General features: G+C 37.9%; 1 protein-coding gene across 1 annotated transcript in view; it reads left to right on the top strand.

Annotated features, from left to right (window-relative positions):
* LOC141547599 (solute carrier family 22 member 6-B-like) overlaps positions 1-2,526 on the top strand; it is a 28,832-nt gene extending 26,306 nt beyond the window's left edge. Inside the window, exons 5-6 of the mRNA XM_074275984.1 lie at positions 677-740; positions 2,397-2,526. Coding sequence (XP_074132085.1) covers positions 677-740; positions 2,397-2,526 — 194 coding nt within the window. The remainder of the gene's footprint in view (positions 1-676; positions 741-2,396) is intronic.
* The last annotated feature ends 12,018 nt before the right edge of the window (positions 2,527-14,544 follow it).

Raw genomic sequence — 14,544 nt, 5'->3', positions numbered from 1 at the left:
ACTTCAGTCCAGCCTTCTGTCCATTGTGTCACATATCTGCCATTGTTGATTGATTAATTGATTGATTAGGCAATCAGGTGGCATAGTGGAGTAGTGGTGAGCAGTGAACCTGTGGTGAGGAAAATCGAATTTGTATCCTATGTAAGAAACCTGGTAGTTCTGTGGCCCAAGGCAAGACAATGAACATCTGTCTTCTCATTTGTAAAATGAGTATAAGAATAGCTCTCAACTGGGGGGTTCCTATAAATTAACACCTTAAAAGTGCTTTGTAAACTTGAAAGCACTATAGAAATTCTAGAGAGTCTCATCATTATTATGATGATGGTGAATACATGATGAAAATGAAGGCTCCTGGGAGCCATTGATAACATCTATTTGGCACTTAGCAAGAGCTTAAAATAAGTGTCTACTGAATAGAATCATCTACATACATAGAATCATTTAGATATGTAAACCCCTTAAGGGCTTGACAATGTATTCTAACGTTGTCTCCAAGCCTCAATTGCCCAGCACAGTGCCTGGCACATAGTAGGTTACATAGGAAGTGTTTGTTGAACTATTTACTGATGAACCATTCAGCAACAGCCCAAGTTGGAACCAAGTTTTTGGCAATCCTGCCATTCCATGCTTCCCACATTTCCTGAAACCTAATCTTTAATCTTGTTTTTCCCTTAAGCTGTGGAGTGGACGCCTATTGAGAAACAGGTCCTCCTGCACACTTGTAATATGTACGTCTTCACGTTTGGAAAGATCCTGGTCTCTGGATGGGTCTATCTGATCCCAGAATGGCGCTGGCTGCAGTTTTCCACTTCAGCCTCATATGGGATAGTACTTCTTTTCTCTTTGTATGTGAACAAGACAGAAAGCAAATTGGTCCTTCAGTCATTTCGGGAGTACTTATGGAGCACTGTGGGCTAAGTATTATCAAAGTCTCAAAATGGAAGGGCTTAGAAGCAGTCAAAGAGAAGTTTCTGGGGGAATGCAGTGTTGGGAAAGGAAGTTTGCAAAGCTGCTCTAAAGCCCTCCTAAGTTTTTCTCCCCATCATCCCTCCCACTTCCTTGCCTTGTCCTATACAGAGAAGCGCCTCACAGCTGTATGATGTAGGATGCTGCCATCACTCCCCAAGAGGGTAGCCTTGTCTCTGGGGCTGTAACAGCTTCATCAGGACCGTCTACCAAAATGACCTGGATTTCATCCACAGCTACAAATGCAGAAATGCTATTTCCTATACCCTGGGCCAAGTCCAGCAGTCTGCCCAACTGACGTTAGTGATAAGAGCTGGCATATATACAGCATTAAGGTTTCCAAAGCCACATCTTATCTCAATAGGCTTCCACAAGAAAGCTGGAGATGTGTGCCATTGCTATCCCCTTATTACTGAAGAGGAAACTGAGACTGAAAATAGTTAATAAAAGTTCATGTGGACCCTCTGCACAGGGTCTCATGAACACAGGGATGTAAATGATGAGGTTAGTGGTGATGAAGTTAGTGGCAGTCAGAGAATTGTTGAAATCCTTATGGTCAGTGCAAAGGTTCTTCATGACAGAATTAATGAACCTGAAAAAGAAAGTTTATGGCTGGATAGGAAGCCACTTTTGCTAAGAGACTGACTTCTTAAGTGGCAAAGTCCTCTTAGGGAAATGGAGACTGACACTGAGAAGAGAATGCCTTCTCAGCAGGCAGGGTCCTAGAAGCAGAGCAAGCTGCTCTGGATCTTCTGCAAAGAGTAAGTTCAGAAACTGCCCTTTAAAAGGAATCTTGAGGCTTTGGGTTGAAAAGGAAGCCAAAGTTCCCAGGCCTAGATGCTTATTAGTGTCTGGCCCAGATCTCCTATTGGAATTAACAACACTTCAAAAGGGGTGCTTTTTGACCAAGATTTCTAATTGAATCAAAGGGTCTGGCATCCCTGAAAGATAACTTCTCTGGGGGGGAGACTCCAAAGGGGATCACAGATCAAAAGGGAACACAGTTTCAGAGAGATAATTTTAAAGAGAACACAGTTTCCCTCCCCCTTCATCAGGAGTTCCTGACCAGTATCTTGAGTGATACACAAGGATGTAAAGAGTCCCTGACCAGTGCCTTGGGTGATCCTCTGGCTCTGTTGCTACATTTCCAGAACATTCCTTGAAGTATGACTCCTTGAATGCCTAGTTTTCTTCAAAGCTCAGAGCAGGTACCACCCACTAGGTGACACCTTTCAGCTGCTGTCATCTCTTTGTGGCTCCTTCCTCTTCCCTACCAAGAAGTTCTTTGGAAATTAAGCCAGTAGCCTCCCTCAGTGAGTCTAGCTCTGGAATACACCCCTTGGCTCCTATAAGCAGGCTAGAGACATTGAAGTTTTGCTGTGTTTGGGTCCCATTCTCAGGGTTTTAACTTTCTCTCTTTCCTCTTTCAGAGCCCTCCCAGAATCTGCTCGTTGGCTAATCACCCACAACAAATTCCTCATGGCTCTGAAGGCTCTTCAGAAGGTGGCGTGGATAAATGGCCATAAAGAACAGGGGAGGACACTCACTCCAGAAGTATGAAGAGGGAAGGGAAATCCTCACTGCATCCATAACCTTGTTGCTATGAATATAGTCTCAAAGGGCATTGTTTATTTTTAGAATCTCTACAACAAACATTTCAGAAAGCATTTGGACATGGGTTATGAAAGTAAAATGCAGACCCCACAGAGAAGGAAAGTTCAGGCTTAAGCTAACATGGCCACCATTTGGCAGAAGCAGAAATGTAGATGTTTCAGCCACCTGAAATGAATTCCTTCTTATACCTGAGCTCTGAACTTAGCATTGAATTTCCTAGCAGACAAAGCTAGAGGATAAAGCTGAGAAAGCCAATCTATAGGGTCTAAATTCTGTTCAGTTGTAACAAGCATTTGTAGGCTATGTTGTCTGAAGTACTTTCATCCCAATTCTCATGTTGCCTACTGAGTTGAATTCACAGAGCCATGGTGAATTGGATATAACTGAATAATCACAACAAAATTTTCATCTCAACTTCCACTTTTCCTTGAATTTAAGATTAATCTAAAATTTCCAATTAATTTTTAGTTAGTTTCTAGGTTAAGCTAGGTTATCTACATTTCCTCTTAGGCTTTTAGGGTCAGTTATTGGAGGTGGGAATTGCTCTGTCTTATATCTAGAGCCTGAAGCAATTAATTCTTTACATGCATAGCTGATTCCATTCAATCTGCCTTCTTTAACAATCTGTCCCATCTGTCATCTCTGTTCTCACTTATCTTCAAAATGACTCATCTCCTACTACCTAATAAATGTGCCTAATTCTCTCTGTTCCTCAACAATCCTCACTTCATTTTCTATTATCATAAACCTTGAGAAGCCATCTGCAATAACTTCCTCCATTTCTTCTTCTTTCAGTCTTTTCTTCAGTCTCCATGAGCTGGTTTTCTGGTCTCATTATTTTCACAAAACTTCTCTTGCTATTGGAACCAAAAATGTCTCACTTGTCCAATCCAGTTGCCTTTTCTCGATCCTCATCTTTCTGGATTTCTTTGCAGTCTTTGATATTATCAATGAACCTCTTCTCCTTGAGACTCTCTCTCTGCCTTCTAAGCTTTCAGGACACCACTTTCTACTATTTCACCTCCTACTTCACTGAGCACTCCTACTCATTGTCCTTTGATTGATCTTCACCTAGATTACCCCACATTACTACAAATGTTCTACTGGTCTCCTTTTTGGACCCTCTTCTCTTTCCCCTCTACACTTTCCCCTTGGTGGTGATCTCCTCAGTTGCCATGGATTATTTACCATCAGATGCTTATTTTTTTAGTTTTATTTATTCAGCCTTAACCTCTTTGTGACTTTTAGTGTCATTTTTCCAAGTGCCTAGAAGTCTTGTGTGCCCTTTATCTTAATACATTATATTTTTTAAAAACTTGTTATCTTCTCTCTCCAATCCTTTTTTTCCATTCCCTTCTCTATTAATCTGGAGGATAGTCACAATCCTCTCAGTCATCCAACTACCAATCTTAATGTCATCACCTACTCTTCCCTTTCCCCTTACTGTATCCAATCTATTGCCATTGCCTGTCAATCTAACCTTCATCACATCTCTTGCATGCTCTCTCTTTCTTCTGATATTATCATCAGTCTATTTCAGACCCTCATCACTTTACAAATCAACATGTACAATTGTCTACTGGTTGTTCTCCCAGCCTGAGGATCACTCCAGTCTAAACCATACTGGACTTGACCATCACAGCTATCTGCCTTCACTTTAGGTCTGGCCATATTATATCACTCCTAATTTATAAAGCCTGGTGTCTCTATCTTGCTAACCCCCAGGATCAAACATAAAAATTCTGGTGACATTTAAAGTGTGTTATTGCCTGTCTTCTCACCACTACTTTTCTAGTCTTCTCAAACACCTTATACCCCAACATCATTGTCATCCAATGATGCTGGCTTTTGTTCTTCCTCACACAAGTCTCTCTATTTCCTGACTAGAAGTATTTTCAAGATCTCTCCCCCAATGCCTAAAGTGTTCCAGCTCTTAATCCAACTCAGCGCTCACATTTGATAAGAATCCATTTGTGATCTCTCTTAATTCTAGAATCTTCCTTCTGATTATCATTAATACATTCAACATATGGCTTTATAGTGAATATACTTATTCGCATCTTGTCTCCCCCACTGAATTGTGGGCTCCTGGAAGGTGGAGATGCCTTTAACCTTCTTGTATCCCTAATCCTTAGTGCTTGCCACATAATAAGTATTTAATAAATGTTCATTTACTGAATTTAGTTTTTTTAAAAAAATACTTTCTTTATATTGGCTTGACCTCCTCCCAATATGTGTCTCTCCAAAGTTAACTATTAAGAGTAATTTTTTCCCATCTGTCTTTAGACGCTCTTATGAAGGTCTGATTGTCTTGTTTATTAGTTCAATTGGGTCTGATTCTTCATGAACCTATGGATCACAGCATGCCAGGCCCTTGTATCTTTCACTCTCTCTCAAAATCTGTCCAATTTATGTTTCCAACATAGAATATATCCATCGTATCTACTCTCATTCCCTTTTCCTTTTACATACAATCTTTCCCAACATTAGGTTCTATTCTAGTGAGTCTTGTGATTATTTGGCCAAAGTATTTACTATTCAGCTCCAAATCTGACATTTCAGTGAATAACCCAATTTGATATCTTCCAGTATTGACTTAAGTATTGACTTTGCTGATAAGAGATTCTCAAATGTCTTCTCTAGAATCACAATTCAAAACTCTTGAGTCTGGATACCTCAGCTCTCCTTACAGTTCAACTGATGGGGCCATATGTCATTCCTGAAATACTATAACTTTGAGTAAATGGATCTTTTGTTAGCAGGATGATCTCTTTACTTTTCAGTATGCTGTGAAGCTTTTGTGCTAAAAAGTTTTTTGTTTTTGTTTTTTTAATGAAAGGTTTTAATTCCATACTTTCAATTGCCATTTAGAGTGATCTTTGAACAGAAAAGTAAAAAATCTGATCCACTTCTCCCATTATTTGCCAGGAAGTAATGGGACTAGTTGACAAGATCTTAGTTTTTTTATCTTAAGCTTTGAACCTCTTCTCTTTCACTCTCTATAAGAGGCTTCTTAATTATCTTTTACTTTCTGTCATTAGAGTAGAATCATCTGCATATCTGAGATTGTTATTTCTTTGGGCAATTATTCCATCTTTTAATTTATGCAGCCTCGTGTTCTGCATAATTTAATCTGTGTATCAGTTAAATGAAGAAGGTGACCATAAACAATCTTGTCATAATCTTTTCTCAATCTAAGACTCATCAGTTTTTTTCATGTTTGGTTCTAACTTTGCTTCCTAACTTGCCTATAGATTTCTCATTAAACATGTAGAATGATTTGTTATGATCTGATACTCCCACAAATCTGAGGACTTACTACATTTTATGGTGATCCACACAAAGGCTTCCATGTAGTCAATGAAGCAGGAATAGTTGAGGGTTTTTTTCTTGTGTTGCTTTGCTTTCTCCATAATCCACTGAATGTTGTTACTAAGTGAAACTTTAGGTTCTTCAGCTTTCAGTTATTGGGATAGATGGCCTCTGTGTTCTCCAGCTCTAAATTCAGGACTCTATGTGCCATTGCACAGGAACAGAAGCAAGGATATTATGAAATTGTCAGATGATACGATACACTAATGACAATATAGAATTGGCGTGACTTGAGGGTGCTTGATGGTTATATGCAGGGCTTCCCATTTTTCAATTAGTATAATATGCTACTATGGTAGTGTCATTGTCAAGAAAGTTGATATGAGACAAATGATCTCCTCCTTATCCTCTATTTTAGTCCAAGTACTTTATCAAAATTTTCCTTCTTCTATTCTCTCATGTAAATAGATCATATTGAACCATATTCAGGAGGACCTTGCAACTGTGAAACCAAAATCTTCTTTCAGAGACATTGTCCGGACACCAGGATTATGCAAGACCACATTTTGTATCATGTTTGGCTGGTGAGTGTGCTTCATTTTTAATCAGCTGATACTAACTAGAATATCTGAAAATGTCATGAAGAGTTGCATATATACTGACTCTCCAGCTTAGGTCCTGAGAATGCTGCCATTCAGAACGTGGGAGGATCTAAGAGATATTAGAGCAGAAATTTGACAAATTGGTACCTATAAGTTGCTTCAGGTGCCAGAATTATTAGTAGAATTAGTTCTAGAATCATGATATTTACTTTTTAAGACAAAAGAAACATTACAATGACCAGAAATGAAAAATGAAATTTCTACATTCTATAATAAATGATTCTCCTTCTAAGGCTACATGTGGATTCTCCTTTTATGCATTATCATTAGACATACAGAAATTTGGGTTGAACATTTACTTGGTCCAAGTAATATTTGCACTTATAGATTTTCCAGCAAAGTTTCTGATATCTGTTAGCATATCTTATCTGGGAAACCGCTTCACTCTCATCTTCTGTGCAGTTCTCACTGGATCCATGTTCATCACTGACATATTTGTGCCTCAAGGTGAGAATCTTTTTAGTGAACATGTAGGGTATTATTTATAAAGTATCCAAAATGAATAAGTGGTGGGATTATTTTAGGTCTAGGGTGACAAAGAGGAAATGAAGGGCAATGAAACTATTCTCTACCAAATGTGTGACTGAAAGGATGGCCAAACAAATAGTGCTATGGGGTGGTAATAGATAATTATTTTTATGAAAAAAATGAATATGAAGAATATATGAGTATTTACATAAGCTGATGCAGAGTAACTAAGGTGAACAAGAAAACAATATACATAAAGAATAGAACAATGTTTAAAAAAATAACTGTAACAATAATGAACCAATTTACATGGCTCATTTACATGGCTCAAACTTCATAAGAAAGTAAAAAAAAAATCTACCTCCTTTTGTTTTGGAAAAGTGAGAGCCTGTGGATGTGAAATGCAATTCAGCAATTTTCATACAATTGCCAAATTGATTTTTTTTTATCATTTCTGTTCTTATGTTATGTTCTCTGAGTGAAGAATAGGGAAAATAGGTTATACTTGGTAATGAATAGCATGTGAATATAAATGATGTCATTAAAGGAAATGGATTTAATTTGCCATGATTGAATAATCACATATGTTATTCTGTATATTGAGATGATTCCTATAATTCTGCTGATTCCTCACTGTTTGTCCTCAAATATGGGTGTCCTTAGGTTGATCATCAATGTGATTGCAAAAGGAAATGTGGGAGGTTTAATTTCATGTTTTTACCTCTATACAACGGAACTCTATCCAACCGAAGTCAGGTGAGAATTAAAGGAAAATGTGATGAGGACATCGAAGATCAATGATGGCAAAATGTTCCTGTCAGAGATTCAGAGAGGTGTAGATGTATTGGGTCATTAGATTGAAAACACAGTGTTTGTATATTCAAGTCAGTTGACCTATTACTTCTTAAATACCCACTATCAACTAGATACTGTGGTAGGTCCTGGAGACAGGAAGAAAAAATTAGAGTCTTCCTGTGCTCAAGGAGCTTCCATTTTTTTTGATTCAGTATGTGAAAGATGAATATTTATAGGGATGGACAATGATGACATCAAATGATTCACTAAACATCTTTCTTTTTTTGGTCTAATAGCCAAGTGATCCAACTAGTTCACCTATTTTTTTTTTCCTTTTTTTAAACCATTAATTTTATTGTCAAAGAACATAATGCCTAGAACAGTTAAATATAACATAGGTTGTGTGTGTCAAAATACATACAAACAAAAATCCCTTGTTGAGTACTAAGGCCATGATTATCTCTATTTCTAGACTGTATTCTATGTTAAGATATATTAGCTTGTGCTAGACATGAAATATTTCTTTAGATTGTTTCCTGGGTTTTATCATTTTTACTATAGGAAATTGATTCCTCTTTCTGTGATTTCTATCCATACCTTTAATTTCTGTCCTCTTTTCCTTTTTAAAAAAAGTTCATTCACTTATTTTTTTATTAAAACCTTTTAATTTTCAAAAGATATTCATTGATAATCTTTCAACAATAATCTTTGCAAAATCTTTTGTTCCGATTCTCCCACCCTCTCCCCTAGAAAGTAATACGATAGGCTAAACATGGTAAAAAAAACATATGTTAAATCCTACATATGTATACATTTCTTGCTGTACAAGAAAAATCAAATAAAAAAATATGAGAAAGAAAATAAAATGCAAGCAAACAACAATGAAAAGAGTGAAAATGCTATGTTGTGATCCACACTCAGTTTCCACAGTCTTCTCTCTGGGTGTAGATGGCTGTCTTCATCACAGGATCATTGGAACTAGCCTGAATCATTTCATTGTTGAAATGAACCACATCTATCAGAATTGATCATTATATAATCTTCTTGTTGCCATGTATAATGATCTCCTGATTCTCTCACTTAGTATCAGTTCCTGTAAGTCTCTCTGAAATTATCTTGCTGATCATTTCTTATATAACAATAATATTCCATAACATTCATATACCCTAACTTATTCAGCCATTCTCCAAATCATGGGCATCCAATAAATTTCCAGTTTCTTGCCACTTCAAAAAGGGCTGCCACAAACATTTTTGAACATGTGGTCCCATTTGCTTCCTTTATTACCTATTTTTCCTAATGAAAAACAACAAAGTAATTGACAGAAGCAAAAAGCTAATAAATCCATTTGTAGATTGTGTGTCTCAGTCATATTGCATTAGAGGCACTGAACAGCCTGTTTGTTTTGCATTGGTGGCATATTAACTTGCTTGTCTTCAGCTACTTTTTGTCCAGGTGTTTGTTAGATCAGCCATTAATGTGATTTTCTCCATCTACAAAGTGATGTGTTGGAAGGAGAAATGTAAAATATCTGGGATCCAATGAAGAAAACATTTTTTTTTTTTAAATATGAAGATGTGGAAGGAGAAGAGTATTGGGGTGGGGAAGGGCATAGGAATGAATGAAGATGCAGAGAAGAAAAAGTAGCACACCTTTGCAGTCCCTCTGTCCAAGGTGCTGATCTTTAATGATCTTTACTAACAGTATCATCCAGTTGATGTGTTCAGGGAGGAATGGCACTTTTGTAATGAACACTTACCCAACCCTTTTGAGACTGCTTATTCCCCTTTGGTGTCTACCTCTTACCCACCGATCTCATCTATGGCTTCAAGAAACCATACCATGGGCATGGAGCCAAGAAGGTAGGAAGCAGACTTGGTTTTCTGTGACCTCTTCTGACTTTCTCTCAAACCAACAGTAGATTAAGCCCCTGAACTGGTTTTGGAGTGACAGAACCCACAAATATTTGGAGTACAATACCTTTCTAGGAGAAAATACTTTGGAGGAACTTCAGAACAGATCTCTTTCAGTTGGGCAAGGGGACAGTTTGCCAACCCCAGACTGCTGCATATGGAATGCCACTAAAAGAGCTGGGATGGGGAGCCAAAACATTGCAGTTTACTTGCACCAAGGAATCTTCTGTAATTATCTTAGACTATTCTATCGTGGTTGGAAATGGGTCATTTAGCAGATTTGCTGTAAAAGCAAATACAATAGACAAATTATAAGCCTCAGAGCCTTGTCAGAGTGAAAGTCAGTCAGAAATACTGGTCCCAGGGCAAACTAAAGCAGTTGTCACTCCTTTGCCTTAAGAGCAGATATCAACCCTTAAAATGAGCAACAAAAATAATTCTTATCATAGATAGCTTTTATGGAGAGAGAGAACAGACCTCAAACCCTGAGATTCCTAATGGCAAATCAACTCTAAATGAAGCCCCAAAGGGAGATATGAACTATTCCTCATTTCTCAAGGTTTCCCAGGAAGATTTCAAAAAGAAACCATAGAATGCATGGTAGCTATATCCAAGTAAAACTGTCTTGAAAGATGAGGCTAAACCAGATTGAGAATAATTATCAAGCTTCAAGCTCACAATGAATCAAGGGAATGTCAAGCCTAAGTATATAGACTTTAACAGATGGAGTAGGTGGATGACGAGAATGACAATAATGAGACAACATACCAAAATTTGTGGGATGCAGCCAAAGTGTTTATTAGGGAAATGTTTATATCTCTATATACTTACATGCATAAAATAGAGAAAGAGAAGATCAATGAACTGGGCTTACAACTAAAAAAGCTAGAAAAAGAACAAATTAACCCCCCCCAACTAAATCCAAATTTGAAATTCTAAAAATTAAAGGGAAGATTAATAAAAATGAAAATAAGAAAACTATTGAATTAATAAATAAAACTAAGAGTTGGTTTTATAGGGGAAAAATGAAGAAAATAATTAAACCTTTAGTTAATTTGATTAGAAAAAGGAAAGAAGAAAATCAAATTGCTAGTCTCAAAAAAGAGAAGGGAGAACTTTCCACAAATGAAGAGGAAATTAGAGCAATAATTAAGAGTTATTTTGTCCAATAAATTTGACAATTTAAATGAAGTGAAGGAATAACTACAAAAATTTGGATTGCCCAGATTTATAGAAGAAATAGATTATTTAAATAGTCCCATTTTAGAAAAAGATGCAAATGGTTAAAGGACATGAACAATTTTCAGGTGAAAAAATTGAAACTATTTGTAGTCATATGAAAAGGAACTATTTGGCTATTTGTAGTCATATGAAAAGGTGCTCCAAATCAGTACTGATCAGAGAAATGCAAATTAAAACAACTCTGAGATACTACTAAACACCTCTTTGGATTGGCTAAGATGACAGGAAAAGATAATGATGAATATTGGAGAGAATGCGGGGAAACTGGGATACTGATACATTGTTGGTGGAATTGTGAACTGATCTATCCATTCTGGAGAGTAATTTGGAACTCAAAGGATTATCAAACTCTGTGTGCCCTTTGATCTAGCAGTGTTTCTATTGGGCTTATATCCCAAAGAGATCTTAAAGGAGGGAAAGGGGCCTGTATGTGCAAAAATGTTTGTGGCAGTTCTTTTTGTAGTGGTAAGAAACTGAAAACTGAGTGGATGCCCATCAGTTGGAGAATGGCTGAATAAGTTATGGTATACAAATGTAACGTGCTCTCCTGGCAGTTACAATTACTATTCTGTCCTAGACCCACCAGAGTACCTTTGACCACTGTCCTTTGCAGTGTGAGCTCTACCCGGCTCGCCTCCTCTGAGGCCTTCTAAGATCTCTGGCCACAATCTCTTGAATCTATAGTTTAATAACCGGTAGCGCACTCAAGAACAGCCACGTGTAATCTTAAAAGCCTTTATTATACCTACTCACATAATGCCCTAACTGATGCCCTGACTTGTTGGTTCCCGAGTGAACACCTGGTCAGAAGACCCATGTGTTCACTACCAAAATCCTTACCTCTTTCGGCTACCCATCTTGGCTTGGCCACCCAGGCTAGGAGCCAGGGTGAACAGCACGAGGTTAAAGAGAGCGTTTGCTGCCTGCAGTGGGCTTACATAGGGCCTGTGAGGTCACGCACACAGCCAATCAGCGAGAGAGTCACCCATTACAAAAGTATCTCAATATGGCCAGGATCCCGCCCAAGGGCAGTCCTAATATCCACAGAAATTACTTCTGGGCCTCAATCCCGATGCACTGTGTCCGCCCATTTAAAGGGCCCTTACAATTCCCTTTCTCTTGTTTTGCGGGAACCGCACATCTCACCAAGCTAAACTTTTAGCACCAGCTATAGTTCACTTGATCCATGAGATGACAGTGTTATGCCCAAGGAGGTACAAAGCAGCAGATTCGTAAACAGAAGTATGACAATGAGAACCAGGCTCAACAGTGGCCCAAGTGTTCAACCCATTCATCAAAGTCATACTCGAGATAATAAGCCAAAGAGGTTGGATGCCAATGAGGTAGGATGTCAACACTGAGGTGGGAAGTCAACAAGGTAAAACATCACAATTCTAGTTAACAAATATCAGTGAGGTAGGTTGTCACAATTCTAGTTACATTTATCACAGTTCTAGACCAATTCTAGTTTCTTACAATTTTCTGTTGCACTTTTCACACTCCTAGAACAATTCTAGCTTATCACAATTCTCAATTGCACTTTTCACAATTCTAGAACAATTCTAGCTTATCACAATTCTCTATTGCACTTTTCACAATCCTAGAGCAATTCTAGTTTATCACAATTCTCAATTGCACTTGTCACAATCCTAGAACAATTCTAGTTTATCACAATTCTCAATTGCACTTTTCACAATTCTAGAACAATTCTAGCTTATCACAATTCTCTATTGCACTTTTCACAATCCTAGAACAATTCTAGTTTATCACAATTCTCTATTGCACTTTTCACAATTCTAGAACAATTCTAGATTCACAGGTGCACATAAGCAAAGTCATGTCCAGTAACATTGTCTCAATAACAATGGCAGGTGGGTGTGTTGGTTTTTCACCCACTAATTTAAAAGCATAGTCCTTCAATAGAAAGCATAGGGCAAAGCCTCTTCCCAGGCCACCATATGGCAAGTGGCCACGGGAGAAGCAAGCAGGCCCATTGTCCATTTACAGTCTTTATATTGCGTATCACCCAAAACAGTCCATCTCAGCTGCAACACTGGAACCGTGTCTGCTGTCTCTGGTGTCACGGTCAGGAGGGGCATTGCTGCCATCAGCGTCTGAAGGGCTGCGGACATCTGGCTGGTCCCTCTGGACTGTTGTCTGGTCCTTCTCTTGGATCCCCAGGTTACAAAAGTCTCTGGTAGGGATGAACTCTACTGCTGGATCTGCACCTAGGAAGGAATGTCCTCGGGGCCCAACTTGGGCCTTTCCAAATGCCATCCAGGCCTTTCCACATCACAGTGGGAACAAAGTTGTTGTCAAAAAGATTAACAAAAGTCAGACAAAAGTTAGTCAGTCTGTCACTTAGCTGCACTTTCTGTGTATGCCCGAAGTGCATTGCTAAGGTAAAATGCAAAGAATTTAAAAATGTAAAACCAAAATAATTTAAAAGTGTAAAACCGAAATAGATTAAAAATATAAAACCAAAATAACTTTAAAATGTAAAATCAAAATACTTTGAAGATGTAAAATCAAAAATGTTTAAAAATGTAAAATCAAAATTTAAAAATTGTAAGCAATCACATATCCCAAAATTCCCTTCTCTTGTTTAGAAGAGAAGATCTTGGGGATAGTCTGTGCAGTAATGACTTTACTAGAACACTCGGCTATATCCCTGAATTCTTTTGCCTAAAAATCAAAGTTTGAGTTTCTGATACCGAATTGTACTCCAGGAGTGTGAATCAATAAATCTGATATTTTCCTCCTGGGTCAAAGATCACACACTGTCTATTTATTCTAGTGATTAAAACAGCAATTTTCCAACCCATTCTAGACATAGACACTGTTTTATAAGTACCCGTGGGGGGTTGGGAAATCAAGCTCACCTGTGGAAGTGGAAAATCCACGAGGTAAGAAAAGAGGAGTTTCAACTCTCCAAAGACGATCCTAGCAGTTTTACAAGTATAAAACTCCACTCTCTCTAACTGCAAGGTCTTATCCCTGTAAGGTTTCTTAGAAATTAACTGAACTGTATTTTTAAAACTTTTCTGATTATACTCAATACCCCACAATTCCTTTTTGCCTTGGGGCATAAAGCCTACTCCTGTCCTTTGAAATGAAGACACAGGAGTTTTGAATGGATTAATGGGCAGTGCTGATAGCATTATCGCCCTTCCTTTTCCTCCTCCCCCTTCTCCCTTGGCCCAAGAAGGTGAGGCAGAGGGAAGAAGAATTGGAAAATTCCCCAAAGGCTGATTTAAAATCAAACCTGAGCTTTGCACATAAAAAGAACTAAACTTCTTCTCAATGAAAGAGTAATCAATAAATTCCTTAAAACAACAATGCACAAGGTAAACCAACAAAATGCTAAGAAGAATTTCTACAACTGAAGTCCATGTGATTCGTTTATTTCCTTCCTTAGTTTCTGCCACTGGTTTGAACTCTTCCTGTTCTATCTGTAGTAACCTAGCTTTTTCTTCTTTCTCTATCTCCATCTGTAGTTTAACCTGCAATTCCAGCAACTCTTGCTGTGGCATTTTATACTCTAAACTGTCATACAATCGCATTAGCTCTAG

The sequence above is a fragment of the Sminthopsis crassicaudata genome, chromosome 6 (genome assembly GCF_048593235.1).
Source record: "Sminthopsis crassicaudata isolate SCR6 chromosome 6, ASM4859323v1, whole genome shotgun sequence".
NCBI lineage: Eukaryota > Metazoa > Chordata > Mammalia > Dasyuromorphia > Dasyuridae > Sminthopsis > Sminthopsis crassicaudata.
Note: the sequence above shows the minus strand (reverse complement) of the source record. Positions and strands in the feature narration are given on the sequence as shown.